The sequence below is a fragment of the Bactrocera tryoni genome, chromosome 1, assembly GCF_016617805.1.
Source record: "Bactrocera tryoni isolate S06 chromosome 1, CSIRO_BtryS06_freeze2, whole genome shotgun sequence".
Classification (NCBI taxonomy): domain Eukaryota; kingdom Metazoa; phylum Arthropoda; class Insecta; order Diptera; family Tephritidae; genus Bactrocera; species Bactrocera tryoni.
Genome location: NC_052499.1, coordinates 67,485,379 through 67,504,962, shown reverse-complemented (window position 1 = coordinate 67,504,962; position 19,584 = coordinate 67,485,379). Strand labels below are relative to the sequence as shown.

Here is a 19,584-nt window from a genome sequence, read left to right as displayed (position 1 = left end):
AAATATAACACTTTCAAAGAAACACGATAGTGTTCAACGGGTTGCGCTCATCAACATGTGTGGTGCTCTAAGGTCCACTCCAACCATTGCACTTAACGCCGTTTCGCACATAGTGCTCGCAGATATCGTCAGGAAGTGGATGTCTGCGAAAGTTGCTATCAGACTCAGAGAATCTGGGTTCCTAAATGAACACATGTCTGAACACTCGGAAATCCTCACACACTTTGATTTCGTACCGAAATACTGGCATCATGGAGTCGCCAAAACGACCTCTGGTGGCTCCTTTTCTGCCCCTATATAGGCAAGGGAGTTGTAGGTGGGAAGTAGCCGTTGGATACTTCCTTTCTATTGCAGTGTTTTCCAAATCGATGTTGCAACCATTAAGGTAGTTGTATACTTACTGCTGCGGAGTTCAGCCTTCATCAAATAAGTGACCAATAAGATGGCAGGGCGGTGATACTAGCCTTGAACACTTTAACAGTGTCTCGAGTCTCTTTGTGAGAAGACTGGTGTGGGTGCTAGGCCACAGTGGAATCGTAGGCAACTGTAAAGCTGATAAGCAAGGAAAGGCATCTCAGAAACACTATATCTTTTACTAGATATCTGGGCTTCGTGTGAGCTTGCCCGGCTTTGGTACATGCGCTGTCGCAAACTTTTTTTAGCCCAAGATCGATCGCAAGAGATCTAGTGATCTCTTTGCGCTCAATTAGGCCAGCATCTCCCTAGTTGTGGGGATTTTAACAGGCCATTGCCCGATTGGCGTCCATGCTGTAAGGCCGGCAAACTTACTACACGCCATCTGCAGAAGCTGTATGAAAGAATACGAGGTGGAAGCATCTCAATACTTCCTTATTGACTATTCCGTGTTTGATAGTTCAAAGCTTAAGCACTTGGGAGCTCATACCTCCAGGCATTCCACCGAAAAGGCGTGAATAGAAATTAAATATCTGTGCAAATTTGTATCAGCCATTGGAGTTTTGCTAATTTAGAGGCTCGATCACAGGAGTTCTTGTTTTCAATGGCTTCACAAAGGACTACATATAGCAGTCCACGAGCGATCTCTCTGCATCAGCCATCTAACCTAATCGTGTTTACAGCCTTTTACAGGAGAAAAAGTCCAGGTCCGTTTCCCTTACCTTGATCAGACTGCCGTGAGTATGGTCCAACATCTGATATTGGCAAGCGATTAAACACTTGGTGGGTCCTCAATTTGTAAAATGGATGTTTTTAAAATACTTTGTGGGTACATAATGATAATAAATTAACCAAAATTATATTATTGAAGAGAGTTAATACTTTTTATAAAATGCCAAGAGCCCCAAATTTGCTAACTGAGTAAAATCTTGGACTGCAATCAAGCTGCTTGTAGGTCGAAAATAATTATTTTTTCGATTTAATTTTGGGTACGATTTTCCAGAAGTATGTAGGCAATCTTGTGAATCCAAGTACCCAGGAATAATAACCTATGATTGCAATAAAAATTCATGAAGACATAGATGTGTGAAGAGAGGTTTAAAAAGGTTAATCTTAATTTAAATAATCAATAATAATAGCAATAAAGTAAAGAATTAAAAAAAAGAAGTTGTGTCATATTTAATAATATTACTTCAAAGACCAAAGGGGAAAGATGAAAAGTATAACAACAATTTCATATAAATATGTATAGTATAAATATACATATATATAAATAAAAAAAGAATTATACACTTTGACAGAAGTTTTTAAATTCATAAGCAATTTAAGTGCAGAATACGATCATCATTGACATACGTTGGGCAGGAATTCGTTCCATGCCAACCCACTCTGCGGCCAGTCCACATGTGTAGGTAGAAGAAAAGGTGTATTAACCTACAAATCAGTATCCTTGAATGGATTTCAAGAGGAAATAAATCTTGTGTCAATTTACTTAACACTTTTTTGCTTTGACATTTTCGCTTTACGCGGAGGCACTGAGCACTCGCTTCGCTATCAACTACGCGCACTAGGCCCACTTGATTTAATGGGAAAACTCATGCAATAAAATCCGTGCAACTAGTTTCAGTAACCAGTTTAAGCCAACAATGATGGGTTGAGTGCTGCAACAGCAGCAGCCAGCGGCAGCAGCAGCATCTAGGGCTATAAGTGCAGAAATAGTTGCAAGTGCAAGGACCTTTGGTGAGATTGTAAACAAGATATGAAAACTTGTATGGGTGACTACCTAGGATACATACAGATTTATACAGATGTACTATATACATATGTATGTATAGATATGTAGATATGTAGACATACATATGCAGTATAGATATACTTGTAGATAGGCTTTCATAAAGGCTTGCCTATGTGTTGTTGCTATGTATGTTAGCATAAGTTTTCTTGGTCGATCGATCTGCCATAGAAGTCTGCACAATTTCTTGTTTTATCTGTAGCTTTTATGCTATGTATTTTATGTTATGTATTGCGTTGTGCGGATTATCCAAAATCGCCATTTGTGTGTAATTAATAATGTTTTATGACATCTTAATTAACTTAATAATAAATTCATTATTTCATTTGCATTTTGTTATTGCTTGTTTGCATCTCTGCAAACATGTGTTGTTGCCCAAGCAACAAATACACGCTTAACATATGAGCGTGGTATTTATACGTACACAAATCGCTTGAGTCGCTTTGGTCAGCTGTGCGCTTCAGCTATTTCCTGCCCGACAGCCAAATATCGATTGTCAATTCTATGATTCTACCTGGAATTGGTGCGCATTACGAATGCTGCACACGTGAGTTGACGCAACAAAAAAAAATGATTTTTACACACGAACAAATGCTCCAAAAACGCTTTAACCCATAAATGTTTGTATGTATGCTTTCAAAGCATACATAAGTCAGAGTCAGATCTTGGCTTATGAGGACATAAATATCTGTGCAAATACATATGTATGTATATATTATTTGTTTATCTTCTGTCTTCGTTGTTTCAATGTCAGATCAAAGCTAGAGCGCCTCTAGAATGACGACTGTCCATCTAACGTGAACATGTCACAATTCTGTAGAACTTGAAATATTCACACATAAGCTCATTAGACTCGCGTCCCGGCAAAGAGCATCATCTATACCGATTGAGCTGTGAAATTTTGTGAATTTTTTTAAGATGCCAGTCACAAATGCAGCGCAGATGAAGACCCATACACACGAGCATAAATATTAATATATACTCGTACACATAAATACATACTATATTATGAGTATTGCCATTAAAAGCTTTAGCGTATTCAATGACTTGGAGATTACCTGGTTTTAGTGTGGGATAGTGACATTTATGATTTTACGATTGAACCATTGCCGAAGCTATCATATGCAGACAAAACAGTATTTGCGTTTTTTATGCGAGGATTTAGGTGCGATACGGTTAGGTTAGGTTAAGTGCCTCTTTAATTAAAGATCAGTTTTGGTCTGAGCCGAAATAGCACTATATATACTCCAGCCGAGTTGCCAGCCCCAACTGATACAAATACACTTAAAAATACAGGAAATTATGCCATTAAATATTTTACTTTATGCTATCATATAATTATGTTGACACAACATAATAACGGTATGTTAAATATATTTAAAAAAAAACCAGCTGCTGACCTAGTTCATGACAACAATGTTGTGTATCTGCAATTAATTAAGCAGACAGATGTTAGTGGACAACTTTTTTATGATTTAAAAATAATGCGATAATCGCAAATTGAAAGTAACAGTAATGGCATTTATAAAACGATATTTGTATATAAATGTACTTCTTTATATTAATTTTGATTGTTGTTTCCTTCTTTTTCATAATCTTTTGCTAATTGCTTAACTAATATAATCTGAAAACACAAAAATCACATTTCATTTTTCGCTGTATGGGTATTAGCATGATCAAATGTGGTAATTTAATATTAATTAAATACAGGTTAGGTTAGGTTATACTGCCCGGTCAACACGTCATACATAGACCTACTTGGTCCTTAGTTGAACTGAAGTATTCATCATACAGAATGCCAACGAGTTTTGCAAACTTTAAGAGCGACTTGTTGTCTACGTTTGATACTTGAACTCCAAAGCTCCTGGATACTTGAGAAGAGTTCTAGATAGTGCTGGATAAACGTATCGGAGGTGTTTCAGCGTCTTCCTCAAGTCAATTTCTCTGCACTTCTGCATGTATCTTTATCTCGTATGCCAATCCGGCGCGCATATGATGCTTGTAGGTTGCGATGTTTGTATTTTGTGACCTGTCAAGAGACAAACAGCCGTCCAGCACTCCTTTAAGACCGTGTGAGTAAAAGCAAATGACTTTTCCTAGAAGGCTCTTACATATGGTTTTGGCAATCCTGCATGTAGTTAAGGCATTCCAACTCGTACTTTCGAAAATTTCGCTGTATATCGCTCTTAGTGACTTCCGTATTTCCTGTACTTATTCGGTAGTCAGACGAATGGCAATTTTGGAAATTCTATCAGCTGTTTCGTTTCGCGAAACTGCTGTGTGGCCTAGAACCCAGTATATATACAGCCGCTTTCCGGCATTTAAAGAAAATATAGATCGTATATGTATATCTTCTGTTTTTATTCCCGGCATTTGAATCCTTATGACATTCAGAGGTCGATTATTTGGATATCAATACCCATCCATCCATTACAATCCCAAAGTTTTTCACTGACGAACTCAAAAGCAATATTGTTTTATTGAAAACAAAAGCTTTTTCTATTGATGTTGACTTTGACTTTAGACTTTACATATACCCAAAGTCTAACGGTGTGACATCACACGATCATGGTAGCAGATCGGCCGAACCAAAACGTGAAATTATCTGCTCACCGAAATGTTCTCCCAATAAATCCATTGCTGCGATGTGTAGGAAGTGGTGCCGTATTTTTCAAAGCAAACATCGCCAAAATTACGATCTTTAATTTCAGATAATAAATAGTCGATTATCACGGCACGGTCACCGTCAATGGTTACGTTCTCATCGGTATCATTTTTGAGGAAATATAGACCGATGATTCCAACGGCCCACAAACCACACTAAACCATTGATTTTTTTTTGGATGAAATGGCAGCTCCTGAATCACTTCAGGTTGCTCTTCATCTCAAACGCGGTAATTTTTCTTGTCTACACACCCGTTATCCAGAAATGGGCCTCATCGCTGAACAAAATTTGGATCGAAAACGTCGGATCTTCTTGGAACTTTCCTAGAGCCCATAGAGCGAAGTGATGTCGATTGGAAAAGTGAGCACGTTGGGTTCTTGCAGAAGCGGTATTTTGTACGCTTTTAAGTTCAGATCTTGACGTAAAATGCGCCAAGTCGTTTTATACGTCAGTCCGAGTTGCTGTGAATGGCGCCGAATCGGTTCTCCACAGTCTTTGTGGACACTCTCAGCTAAGGCTGCTATATTTTCTTCACTGCTTGCTGGACGTAGTCTATTCGGTCCAATGTTATCCAATAATGAATGCTGGGTCTCAAGATGTATGATGGTGTTGTGAGTAGTATGCTCCGTCTGTATATAAGCGAACAAGAAGTCATCTATACATTTATTAATTTAGAATACTATAGTCAGAGATCTCAATGATCTAGTTTCCCCCCTTTGATATCCGCATATACACGAATAGTTCAGTTTTGACAAATGCAAGTACTTGTAGAACAGACACCAGTGAGAAAATAAGCACTCTCAACCCTACCGATTGTATGTTAATTTTAATACGAGTATGCATGTGTACTTCCCCGATGAGTAGATGTCAACTGGTCGATTATGATAATTCAAGAAATACTTATTAGTTGATTAAAGATTTAATCGTAACAGCACAGGCTGGCGTGCTTCCAACAAAGTTTTTGCATCGATCAATCACATATGCTTAGCGGCATCACATGCAGCTCATATGACTACCGATATTAGCTTGGAACAAATCAGTCGCTGTAATCACTGTAGACATAATCAACAAGAAGCCAAAGAAGTGCAGATTTTACAAAAACAACTTCATAAAATCAATAACTAGTATTATCCCACTTTTTACGTTCACATGAATTGTCGCAGCAAGATGACATCAGCAGCGGCAGGGGCAACCAACCTCCACAACTCAAAAAGACACATGTCAAAATATCAAAATACCCGCACCAGAAACAATCATACCAAAAGGGAACAGTAAAAATACAGAGAAGATACCTTAGATATGCGCTTTCGAGCGCTCACAGCTTTCGTACATTGCGGCGCGTTACAGTTTCCCACGTCCGCGGCGAAGCAAGGCAAAAAAACATGAATTTGGGTTTAAGTTGAACGCCACGCATATAAATGTATGTGTGTATGTATGTATATTAGGACACTTTCCTTTCTTAGACATTTTTTCACGGACATCCTTTGCTGCGTTTGTTGATGCCTGCGGGAAAATCACTTTATTTTGATCTGTCGCCGAGGGTATGGAAAACGCCCAACGGCTGACAGCACATTACGCCAGCTCAAGATGCGAAACTGACGTGCTGCGTGTGGACCAAAAATGTGGCTGCTGATCCCGAAATGCAAAAACAAAATCATAAATAAAACCAAAGCACACAAAATGAAGATACGAAAATCCTAAGGTCATCGAGTGCAAGTAACAACCCTTCGCCGGCGCTTCTTACACGAAATGGGCGCACGGCTGATCGTAGTCATGAAAAGATGTTGTAAGATTGGGTTAGGCAGTTGTTGTTACCTTACGCTGCGCTTAATACCGCTAATTTTCTATTTGGCGGATTTTCCATAATGCGACGCCGTCGATCGGTGTCCTTTCAGGGGACAGTCACTTTGAAGTTGCCTGGCCAGGTCACTTGACAGCCGCGGAGCATAAAGAATGCTGCAGCTGAGTGTTGATTTGAGAGGCTGTTTGTGCCGGTCGGTCCACCTGGTTGATCTTATTTACTTACAACAACAGCCAAGGCTAATGAGCCGAGGCTTTATACTCCCTTTTTTTATGACTATAGATAGAAGAAAATAGGATTTGCATTTGCATATGGCTTTGTTTGCTAGCGTTTTGGTACCGTTTCGGTTGGCACTCACTTACAAACATACATACTTACATATCTGCATTTCTGTTGTCTGACAGTCGAACAAAGACGCGCATTTTACACGTAAGGATGCTTTTGTGCGAGGCGAGTGCACGCTGTCCTGCCGCAGGACAATACATGACGTTTGTAGGGCATGCGCGCAGCTAGGCGGACAGACAACTGAGTCTTACACAATGCAAATTTGCATTTAAGATCACATCAGCGTGCTCGTAAATTCGCTGTAAATCCTTTCTTTTTGTGTGTTTCATCGCTTTTGGTTCTTTGTATGGACATTTGCGGACATTTTTATTTTCTTTTTGATTTAGTATGGCCTCGTAGGACTTTCGCCGCTAATTGATGCTGCGTAATTCGCTTACTTGACCTGCTAATGAACGTTGGATAAACAAAAGCTCGCGTTGCGGATAAATCGAAAGGATGCGCTTGCGCGCCTGTGTGTGTGTGGATGTGGGCTGCTAGGAGAGGGGTTGACCAGCGCACCGCTTTTCTTTAGTAACAAAATCGGCTGAGGTGTATGCATAGTGGCTGGCTTGGTGTTTTTGTATGCCACAAATAAGTAGCTATAAATTTCCATTGAAACGCCATTGTTTGTCGCTTGCGAGATTATGTAAGCTGGGGCACTCGGCGGAATTTATGACCGTTATAATTGTCAGTACGTTGTTGTAATTAAATTTCGTTTCAATTTATGAGGCGGCTGTTGTACACAAAGCGGATATGCGAGTTGTTGCCGCAACTCTTTCACCGCATGCCGCGCCAACTACACAAACACACACACATCCACACATAGATACTTATGCGCGCAAGTTTTTAAGTGGATTGTACCCTATTGTTTTGTTTGCGTGGCAGCAATTAGGAAATTCTAAATTGTTTTTGTTTGAGCTCGAGATTTGCGTGGTGGAGCACGCGCTCGAAAACCGGAAGTCTGCGCCGCCTTATCCGCACCTCAGCCCGAAACGGGGCAATCCTGTGTAACTCAGTCAGTTAGTCGCCTTGTGTTTTACTTGAAGCTATTTTTACTTCCGATTCTCAGACAGAGACGCATGCGCCCAGGCATAAATGCAAAATGAAATATCACTTTGCTGCTTGCAGTTGCTCGTTAGCGGGTGGTGGAGTCACGCATGCGCTTCGGTCTTTATATGCATGAATGTGATTGTGTATAGCAAGTCTGCCCCACACATATGTTCTGGAATTTATCATCAACACCGTGATGACATACGCAACGAAGCGTATTTGTATATACATATGTATGTATATATGCATAAAGAAGTTTATATGTATACATATGAATGAAGTATGCCTATAAAGTGTACGTAATAGAGGGGGAGTTGCGTTTAATTAAATTTTATGCTGCATTATTTTTGTCCCCATACTTGAAATATTCATTTGCTGTTATTTTTAGCGCTATTCTATGTGTTTAAACTTCTCGAAACTGATCTACAAATGTTTATATAGAATACATATTGATTCAGCTGCTTTGATTAGTGGTTATATAGGACAAACATACATGCGAGTGTCCATTACATTTGGTGACGTCAGTTATCCGGTCTATAACTATGTATATTAGGGTGATTTTTTTTAATTTTAACTATTTCTTGAGAAAATCATCTAAACAAGTGTTAAGTATTCAAAATATTGTCCATCTAAAGCTGAAGCATTTTCCAAATTTTCGGATAATATGTGGACTCCATCCGGCAACTTGGCGGATACCTACTTCTAATGTGAACCGTATTTCAGCATTGACCGTAACAAAAGGTAGTCAGCAGGAACGAACATTGGAGTATAAGTCAGGTGTGACAAAACTTCCCAGCCACTGTTTTTCAACGAGGACGTATTATCATGACGATTCTGTCATATCTCATTCTGTCAGCGTCATCTTGCGGGCGTGTGTCGCTACAAGAGAGGGACTTCTAAGCTACCCTTTTGCACATGAATTTTGCTGTTTTGCACCCACGAAGCTCGTTCCATCGGGGCTTGATTTTATTTTCCATGCTTCTGTCGAGATTGTCGTATAGATAATGTATGGATTTCTCAATACCATCACCATTCTGGCCCATATGCAATACAAGGTTACTATCCCACTAAATAGCAGAAAACATTCCTCAATTAATTTCGAGGCATGGTGCCGAGTTGACAGTCTTTGGCCGTATAAAATTCCGTTCCGTGTACTTTAACCTGACTGCCGTGGGAAATGTCATGAATATTCGTTTTTGCAGTTGATTTGGCTGGTTGGCCAGGTTTCACATAAGGTTTTTTGCGTTTAAGGTTGTCGTAATGTATCCATTTTGCCATCACCTGTTACATTCTAATTCAAAATGACTGCTCTTTGTGGCGTTTCTGATATGCGAAATTCATATGGCACCCAATTTCCTTGCTTTGGAATATAACCGGTTATTTTTAAACCTTTTGAAATGGTTGCTTGAGTGACTCGCAAGCTCTTCTTGTGTTTGGCAGCAATATTGATGGAGTAATGCTTCCTGTTCTTCATTGTCTAACTTTTCGGTCGCCCAAGAGGATCGTCTTCCAAGGCACAATCAAGTCTTTTAAAGTTTTCTTGTCACTTGCCAACAGTAAGTGGCAGAAAACATTCTCGATACGTAACAAAATATGTTGTTACAGACTCCTCGAGTATTTTTTGCAGGGATTACGTTAGTACAAAGTTTTCAGTTTTTATATCTCGAAATGTAGTGACACTATTATCAAATAGGGTAGATAGGTACCCAAACATAGATTTTTGGTATGACCAAAAACGTGACCAAAACGTGAAATTAACTGCTTACCGAAGTGTTCTTTCAATAACTCCATTGATTGTTGCAAACGAACTTCAATATCAAGCATCAAATAGTCGATTATCATGGCACGATAACGGTCACCAATAACGGTTACGTTCTCATTTTCTGCATTAATTGGCAACTCTTGAATGTCTTCAGATTGCTCTTCTTCACAAATGCTGTAATTTTGTTTATTTACATACCCATTGAGCCACAAATGGGTCTCATGGCTGAACAAAGCTCGTCTCGAAAACGTCGGATCTTCTTGGAACTTTTCAATCTGTATTTTAAGCGCTTTCAATTTAAGATCTCGACATAAAATGCCAAGTCGTTCCATGCTTCCAGTCCGAGTTGCTATGAACGGCGCTGAATCGACTCTTCACGGTCTTCGTGTACACTTTCAGCTACGGCTGGCATATTTTCTTGACTGCGTGCTGGCCCTGGTAATGAATGCTGGGTCTCAAGATGAGTGATGGTGTTGCGAATGGTACGCTCCGTAGGCCGATTATGTTGATAAGTTGAGCGAAGCGCGAAACACATTCCCAACAGAACGTGATTTTCGTACCAAAGTTGAACGAGTCGTAAGTCTTTCCAAGATGAAATGCCAAACAATACTGAACCAAAATAGCACGACAGCTTGACACAACTCACGCGTGATCTGACAAAATTCTCTAAATGATATATTGTATATGTTTAAATATAATTTTGAATTTATTTTTGTGGAAATTAAACTTTTATCTCTAAAATTACAGATAATCTACCGTTTTCAATAATTATTGGAAAATGTTCTGTAATTTAATCACATAATGCTACAAATACTGAGGTATTTAGTATAAGATTATAATTGAAGCCCATTTGTATACTAAAATATTAAAATCGGAGGAGTGTCGGTAGACACACTCGCCAAACGAGTCCCGATTTTGTGCGCCTAAATCCATATCGCTAACTGCAACCGCCAGTTATTTAAGTATAGGTATTTTCAGAATTAAATATAATTTTTATAACAAAATTATTAACGGCTTGAATTCTCCATGTTTAATTCCGCCGCATTCGAACTTTAGTTGTGCTTTATTTCATAACAAAGTCAACATTTAAACGGACTCGGGATTACAGTTGATATAAACTTAAAAATGATTATACTCTTATTTAAGTGTCTCGTATTCTACGTTCTCACCGTAAGACAACTTGTGGTAAGTCATTTATATATTCGTATCCCTACTCAAGCATATTCAAATATAATTAAAGCTTTTCATAAACAAATTTTTACGAACAAAATATTGTTTTTATAAAAAACACTACAAAATGTAATTAAGACTACCTTTCTCAACTATACTTATAATTCCATTACAGTCACCATCTACTTTCAGCGGACTAACCGCAAGGATAGCAGATCCCAAAATTGTGGAAAACTTACAACTATCGTTGGTCGAGCGTAATGGTGTTAAAAAGCTAAATGGAACTTATGCCCAAAACGTTGTGTTTCAATCTATTGATGCGCAGTTGACGATTGACCTTGAACATGCAAACAGTAAGAGAACACGCTTTTTGGACTTAAAATTCGATGTTTGCAATTTTTTTGATGGAAAATATGATAACAATCAGGTACTCCGCGTTTTTCTCAAGGGTTTAAGAAAGTCGAAAACATTTCGGCAGAAGTGTCCTATTCCAGCGGTGAGTATGAGTCCTATTAATTTATGAATGCCTAAAATAAATTGTATAAATTTCAGCACCACCTGTTTTGGGTGGACATGCTAGATATGGGTGCACTGTACACAGGCTATTTACCAAATGTGTCCTTTTTTGCGAACTTTAACATGTATAATAAAGGACACTTATATATTCAAGTCGTTGTTAACGGGTTCTCAAAATTAAAATAAAATATCAAATATGTTCCGAATACATAATTATTGTAAATAAAGCGTTCGCAATAAATTTTCCTTTATCATTTCATTTAAATCTTCTTTGGAGTATTGCTCTTCTCGGTTCACGGTATTATAAAAAAATAATTGGTGGGATATTATTAAAACAAGAAGAAAACAATGTTAACTGCGGTTGCACCGATGCTATTATATCCTCCCTCAACCACCAGAGGCAGTGGCGTAGCTACAACTTCGGGCGCCCGGGGTCAAGGATGTTCTGCCGCCCCCCTTTATCTACCTACCTACAAGTTTCATGGGGTGGTTCGAACAAAAGTGAATTTTTACAAAATATCTTCGATATTAAGTATATAAAATTTAGGAACTAGAAGCCACGCAAATTCTGAAGTTCCAAAACTCTCACAATATGGTTTTTGAGGAAATTGATAGTAAATTTACAAGACATCTTATTAAAAGCCATAGAAAAAACCCATTTTCGGCCTATATCTTGTACACTTTTGACACAATTTGCAGGAATTTTTGCCCGAATTGGAGTTTTTAAATACCATTTTTGAAAATTTGGAGAAATAAAAGTATTTGTTACATTCAAAGCACAGGGTTACTGTGAGAGTGATACGTCGCTAGACAAAGCTAGAAAAGTGCATCTTTAAGTTCTATCACTATTTTTAAGAAAGATATGAGGCAAAAGAGATAAGACAAATTCAAAGACTGAAGAGTATTCGAGTAAAAATTTATATTTTTCATTGTTATTCTGATAATTACATTGTGAGTGTACAACTCTTTATCTTTTATAATAAATTTTGTAAACAAATTTGTTGAAGTATTTTTCTGAATATTAGAAAACAGCGAAGATCGTTTTGCCGCCCCCAAGACGCCGCTTAATGATTGCGCGATAATGACCCCGGGCATTGGAATCGATAGCGTTTGCTCAAAAGTAAACAGTTATCACTACGATCTTCCTCGCTTCCTCCCTGCACGGAACCTAACACTTTCCCCCACTTAATCCATAGCGACCATATTCGAAAACTGGACGAAGAAGTTCAGACTTGACCTTAATATTGCAGTTGATGGCGTTAAAGTTTCGACTGTCAATAGCCCTAAAATTTTAGGTGTGACCTTCGGCAGCCTGTGCTTCTTCAGTCCTCACACGACCGCATTTATTGCCAAAATACAGAGCCGCACCAAAATCCTCAAGTGGCTAGCCGGCAGCATATGGTGAAAAGACAAATAATCCTTGTTGGCAACATTGGCCTGAATGCGGTGAAACGCAGACGAGGAAGCTACAGACATGTTAGAACACCTCACTCCGAACTACAATGGGATGCCACTTGATGACTCTCATCGAACATCTGCACAGTGAGCTCTGCATGCTCCCAGTTAAGGAGCATAATGAACTCTTCTCCAAGCAGTTTCTTCTGAAGTGCTTTCGCAGAAACCATAGCTGCAGTCACCTGCTTGAAACGGAACCGCCTACTAGGAGCATCAAGAGGTCCTTCCTCAATTACGTCAGCGGCATAAGATAATACGCCGACCCAGACTCCGCCTTAGTGAATAGCGTACTTGGGGTCAAACCACCATCCATTGCAGACAACGTGTTCGATTTTCCGCGATAATCGAGAGTGACCTTCGTGACCCAATAACTTCGTTCTGGATACTGCAGCAGGTTAACCTCCTACATATTTAGAATCGCTAAATAGGCGGTTTTACTAATTTATATGTCATGTTGTCTTAGTCTGATCGGGTTAAGTTATACACAAAAAAAAATACGCAATATTTTGCAGTTTTTTTTCAATTTTGGATAATGCAATTTTGATACGAATTCCGTTATGGGAATATTTATGTCAAAGATGAAGCTGGCTCTGGAAGGGAAACGGCTAAAAATATGGATAAATAAAGGAAATCGTCGAAATCGGTTATCATTTAAGCACTGTGTCATCCATCTTAATAGGAATTTCCTTATGCAAATCGTTGCTGAATCACAACAAAGTCTATCTATTATGACAACATTAAGCGAAAACGGTACTGGTCGAATCGCGATGAACCAGAGCAAACGGTGACTAAGTCAGGATTAAAGATTAGTAAGGATTTGCTATGTATTTTGTGGAATTGATAGGCAACTGCTCCGCTCCAATCGAACTCTTAATTTAGGCATGTACTGCCGACAATTCGACCATCTGAAAACAGTAACCGCCCATAAAAGGTCAACCAATAGGAGAGAGATTGTGTCCCATTAGGACAACGCAAGCCACCAACATTGAGAGTGACTCTACAGAAGCTCCGAGAGTTCGATTTTGAGGTTACAGTTCAGTTCCAGCACTAAGTGAATATTAAAAATTCCCCGCAAGCGAAGCTTATGAAAATCGATAGTCCCAATTTTATGCCAATCGAGACGGATAGAATTCTATGTGCAACAAGTTGCATATTTGACCGAAATCGGATCAGACTAACTATACTAAAAAACTTAAATTTATTACACAATTTATTTATTTTTTTTTTTTGCTAGACTTCGACACAAATTTTTATCAAAACTTTGATCTTGACGTGCTCTAAAATTACTATATTTAAATACCATAATTAGCCATTTAAATTGTAAAGATTCAACAATTAAAATAATTATTCATTTGGAAAATCGTAAATATATGCCAGTTTTCAATTTCAATTCCACTTTACTTGTATTGGCGCTCTTATTTGATACAGTCAATAATTCCACAGTTGAGATGGCAACCGAAAGAAATGCTGAAATATTAGCATTTCTCTTTAAGATACTGATCCTTTGTCAATTCACCACAAAATATGCAGTGGTAAGCAATTTCGATATTGAATATAAGTAATATGCAATATATATATCTTTGCATAATGGTCTCAGTCTCCGATAACACTGACTGGCGCTACTTCAAAAATAGTAGATCCGAATATGGTGGAACAATTAGATTTTAAAATGGTGGAGCACGAAGGCATTACAAAATTGAATGGAACTGCTAAACATCGAGTTGAACTTCAGTTTATTGAATCTGAATTGAGTATCGATTTGGAGCGACTACCAAAAAAACAAGCGCGTATTTTTTATATGAAGATGGACGGTTGTAAATTTCTTAAAGCGAAATATAAGAATAATCGTTTACTTGAAATGATTCGAAAAGGTTTGATACAATCACAAAGTTTTCTGACAAGCTGTCCCATTCCAGCGGTAAGTATGCACAGATGTATAAGCTGTTTTCGATTCGCCATGTCTCTGCTGTCTTGTCAAGATCACATTCAGAGAGAGACACTTGTTTGTTCGTTTCATCACTTTCTTAATTTTGACGAATCGAATGCAGTTATAGCAAATAATAAACATTTATTACAAATATGTACATATTTTGTATTTCTAGCACCACACATTTAAAGTTGAGCTATTAGATATCAGTGAAATGTACCCATACTACTTGCCCAATGTTACGTTTTTCATGACTGGAAAGCTATATTCGCGTGGCAATTTATTATGGGAAATGCATCTAACAGGTTACACAAAAGATGGCAATAGAACGAAGAATAGTGCTGCATAAAGTACCATAGATTCGTATTAAGAGAAGCACATATTTTGTAAAGAAATACATTATACATACATATATCTCACTAAATTTATGTTATTGAAAATGTTTTTGAGAAAATATTTCGCAGACTGGTCCCTACAAAGCGTTTGCATAGTTTTATTGTACAAATGAAAACTTGTAGAGCCACTAAGTACTTTCATATAGACTAAAAAAAGTCGAGAGAGCTGTCAACAAAAAGGGCCTAGATGATTTCGGACCGATTAACCGAAACCGCAGATGTCCAAGGATTTTAATAACTATAAATTTCCTGTTGGGTTTCGCTTTAATTTCAGCCATCTCATTAACTATTGCATTCGAAAATTATGACCTAGTACACAAATTACTGATATAGGATAGTGAGCCTGTTTATATTGTAAATAAAGTGAAATTTTTTCCTTAAAAGTGGTCCCTGTCAAGTTCTGAAAAATCGTGCACTCAAAAGCTTCTAAAGGAAGTGACCTGACCGGATGCGACTAACATAAGGTATCAAGACCGGAGCATACTCTTGTAGAATCCCCAGAGGTGATCTAGTGACTGAGTTCCAAAGTATACTAAAAATATGGAGGGAACACTTCTCCAGCCTGCTGAATGGCAGTGAAAGCATAACACTAGGGGATGATGAACCCGATTCCCCAATTGATGACGATGGAGCAGACGTTCCATTACCCGACCATGAAGAAGCTCGAATAGTAATTACCCGACTGAAGAACAACAAAACGGTGGGGCCGATGGATTGCCGGCCGAGCTATTGAAACACGGCGGCGAAGAATTGATAAGAGGCATGCATCAGCTTCTTTGTAAAATATGGTCGAACGAAAGCATGCCCGACGATTGGAATTTAAGTGTGCTCTGTCCAATTCACAAAAAGGGAGACCTCACAATCTGTACCAACTACCCGGGGATAAGCCTCCTCAACATTACCTTATAGGTTTTATCGAGCATATTGTGTGAAAGATTTAAGCCCACCGTCAACAAACTGATTGGAACTTATCAGTGTGGCTTTCAGTTTGGAAAATAAACGAATGACCAGATATTCACCATACGCCAAATCTTGGAAAAAATCTTTGAAAAGATGATCACAAACACACCACCTCTTCGTCGATTTCAAAGCTGCCTTTGACAGCACGAAAAGGAGCTACTTTTTTGCCGCGATGTCTGAATTTGGTATCTCCACAATACGGCTGTGAACCTGACGTTGAGCAATACGAAAAGCTCCGTCAGGATCGGGAAGGTCCTCTTCAATGCTAAACTAGGTTTCTGACAAGGCGACATCTTTTCGTGCGACTTCTTCAATCTACTCCTGGAGAAAATAGTTCGAGCTGCAGAACACAGTAGAGAAGGTACCATCTTCTATAAGAGTGTAAACGCCGACGTTATTGATTCATTGAAACAAAGAAAATGGGTCTGGCAGTGAACGAGGGCAAGACAAAATATCTCCTGTAAACAAACAAATAGTCATCGCACTCGCGACTTGGCACCCACATCACTGTTGACAGTCATAACTTCGAAGTTGTAGATAATTTCGTCTATATTGGAACTAGTATTAATAACATCAATTACAAAGAAAGTAAAGTCCAGGTGATTGATGCCAAACAGCTAAAAGGGCGCGTTCTTCCTTCTGGCGCGCTGCTGCAAACCGCGTAAGCGGTGTCTACGCCAATACAGAAGAAGAAGAACTTCCATTGCAAGCCTAATATGGTTGTGAGATCTTTTCTGCACTACTCTTGCGACCCGCCCGAAAATTTTTGCTTTCCTGCGCTTGACAACTTTGCATTGCAGCAACAATCCAGACTTAAAACTATTTAATAAACAATGGATAATTCATTTTGTGCGCATTGCCTAAATTTGCCTACATAAATAGTGTCACTGCGCAGTTGAAGGTCCGCTCATTAAGGTATACATACTAGTATACACAGCCAACCACACCTATGTATGCTCGTCTGCCTTGCGCAGATTCACTTTGATCGGCGGCAGATGTGCGCTTGGCTGAGAAAATCTGCGAAGAAAGTGAAATTTATTGATTTAGGGAATTAGAGAAGAAATTGCGCAAACCCCTGAGAAATAAATAAATGAGTTTGAAGATTTGTGCGATGCGTTCCTGGCAAATAGCTATGCATGTATAGGTGAGTTTATTTGCACAAAGCTACTGCAAGCGCTGTAAGAAGCGGCTAGGTGTGCGTATGCGTGCGCGTTATCAATTTGTGATTGTCATTTTTGCTGCTTACGGAATGGTTGCGATATCCTTGTCTGCACTTTCTCCTAAGCGGTATGCTTGTATGTTTGGCTTTTCGTTTGCAAGCCAAACGCAATGCTTGCACTGGGTCGCCTAGTGATCGCGACGCTTGTGTATGTGAGTATATATGTATTTGCAGTGCATGTGTGCAAATAGCGCTCGGATTTCGTTGGCTTCTCGTCTTACACGAAATTTGTAACTTTCCCTAATTTTTGCACAATTACACAACACACAATCGACACTTTCTCCGCAAATCAATTGCGAAAAACACAAACAAAACCCCAGGCAGCGCGCACGCACACACACACATTCGCATATATAAAGTGCATTGTAAGATTTCCGATCAATAATCTTTTCCCTCCAACCATTGTGTTCGTTGCACCCTTTCACCTGGTCTTTAACCCTTCGTTGGCTGGCGCTGCTTGCACCGCACGGCACATGTGAAAAGAAAATCCACTTTCTTCCGTTGAAGCGGAAGTAAAGTTCAAAGTATCGATTGAGCGCAAATTTCTTGTGCACTTCGACTTGAGGTGATATTTCGGGCTTTCGCCGGTGCTCGTTTTTGCGCGCTTCATTGCACACCGCATGCGAATCGTGCGCACTCGTGCGCGTCGCTTTAACCCTTCACAGCTACTTGCCGGTGCGCTGTAGGTAGTGAATATGAAGGAATAAGGTGGGGGGCGCTGTAGTAATCGACGCACTACCGCAAAAATTTTCCGTTGCAACAAAGTTGGTGGTTAGTATTGCGACAGATTGCTCGAACGAGGCGGCTACGTTGCTGCTGGGTTAGAGGAATTGTTTGTCGGATGCATTTGATATTTTTTAGACTCTGGAAAAATGTAGAATAGACACAAAGACGCCGGATAGGTGAAGAATGGAAATCAATAAATAATAGATGAATGCATAATTTCTGTAATTTAAGGCACGACGAAGGTGCGTTGGGTGCTTATTCAACTTGGTAGCATGCTCCTTCCAAAGCCGAAGTTCATTTAAATACACGCGCGACCCAACTCACTGCAAACCGACACATACAAGTATGCAAGCCGTTCAATCGGTTTTGTATTGGTAACTGTGAATTTTCTGCCGATTTCCGCGCATTAGCATGCGTCTATAACAACAAGCACCGTTAGTTTTCCATGCTTTATGCATAAGTTTTCTTTATGCGAAAAAAATTTCAATTTCAGCGGCATTGCATGCTGCTGCCACATTTGGTGGCAGGATCACGTGCTGCGCAAACTTTCACCGTTGCTGATTTATACGCGTTTATTTACATTTATGGAAAGCCACAGGCAAGTGTTGCACGTAATAACGAAAAGTTTTCGAAAACAAAACTGCTTCAATTAAGGTTAAGAGGGTATTTTTGACACACTTGAAAAATTGCACTATTGTCCTCACTCTGTGCGCTGCTTTGCTATCGATCACTTGCCATTGTTATGCAAAAACAAATATTTCGAAAAGCATACGGTTAAAGTTGAAAATATGTTTTTGAATTTCCATTTTCGCTGCCAATGGCAATGATTTATTTTTCATTGTATTTGTTGGGGTCTTAGTGGGTTAAGCCAAGCAGCTAATGTGCATACAATGCGCCGATTGCAGTTAGCTGTTAATTGGATTTATACTTTTATTGTGGAAAATTTGCATATTTGAAGTCACCGACTGTTATGCAACGCTGCGTAATTGGCAATCAAGGCAACGGGTAGGTTAGGTTGTATGGTGGAAACTCAAGACAAAACAGTTGGAGTTGCGTTAGTTGGCAGGTAATTATGGACGTAAATGGAAATTTAGGAACCCTCGCTTAAACTTTTCATATGAAGAAGTAATTATTTATAAATATTAGCTCATTTGGGTGAACTTTTGAACACAACCCCGTTTCCGATTCCTAAAAATTATATGGAAATATTTACAAAGGTTTACATTGAAACAAAGTAGCATATCTCGCCCACAACTCAAATGGGTTTGAATGTCTTATACATTGTGTAAAAAGATACCCGGAAATTATAAATAAAACGCAAGTATTTAATTCAAAGGAATCCCCCCCAGATGTAATACAGTTTTGCCCATGATTTTTCCAGTATTCGAAACACTTCTCATTAGCACTT

The 19,584-nt window shown here is 39.0% G+C and overlaps 1 protein-coding gene across 1 annotated transcript; it reads left to right on the top strand.

Moving 5' to 3' along the window:
* Nucleotides 1-10,933: 10,933 nt before the first annotated feature.
* On the top strand, nt 10,934-11,680 carry LOC120774377. Its single transcript, XM_040104017.1, has 3 exons — nt 10,934-10,993; nt 11,154-11,474; nt 11,531-11,680. Exons 1-3 carry the CDS (start codon nt 10,934-10,936, stop codon nt 11,678-11,680), a joined length of 531 nt encoding a protein of 176 aa, XP_039959951.1.
* The last annotated feature ends 7,904 nt before the right edge of the window (nt 11,681-19,584 follow it).

What these genes read in the sequence shown, in the direction of transcription:
- LOC120774377 (XM_040104017.1), top strand. Translation starts at nt 10,934, where the DNA reads ATGATTATACTCTTATTTAAGTGTCTCGTATTCTACGTTCTCACCGTA. An exon ending in TCACCGTAAGACAACTTGTG is followed by an intron (nt 10,994 to 11,153) that starts GTAAGTCATTTA and finishes ATTCCATTACAG; the next exon opens with TCACCATCTACTTTCAGCGG. An exon ending in AGAAGTGTCCTATTCCAGCG is followed by an intron (nt 11,475 to 11,530) that starts GTGAGTATGAGT and finishes TATAAATTTCAG; the next exon opens with CACCACCTGTTTTGGGTGGA.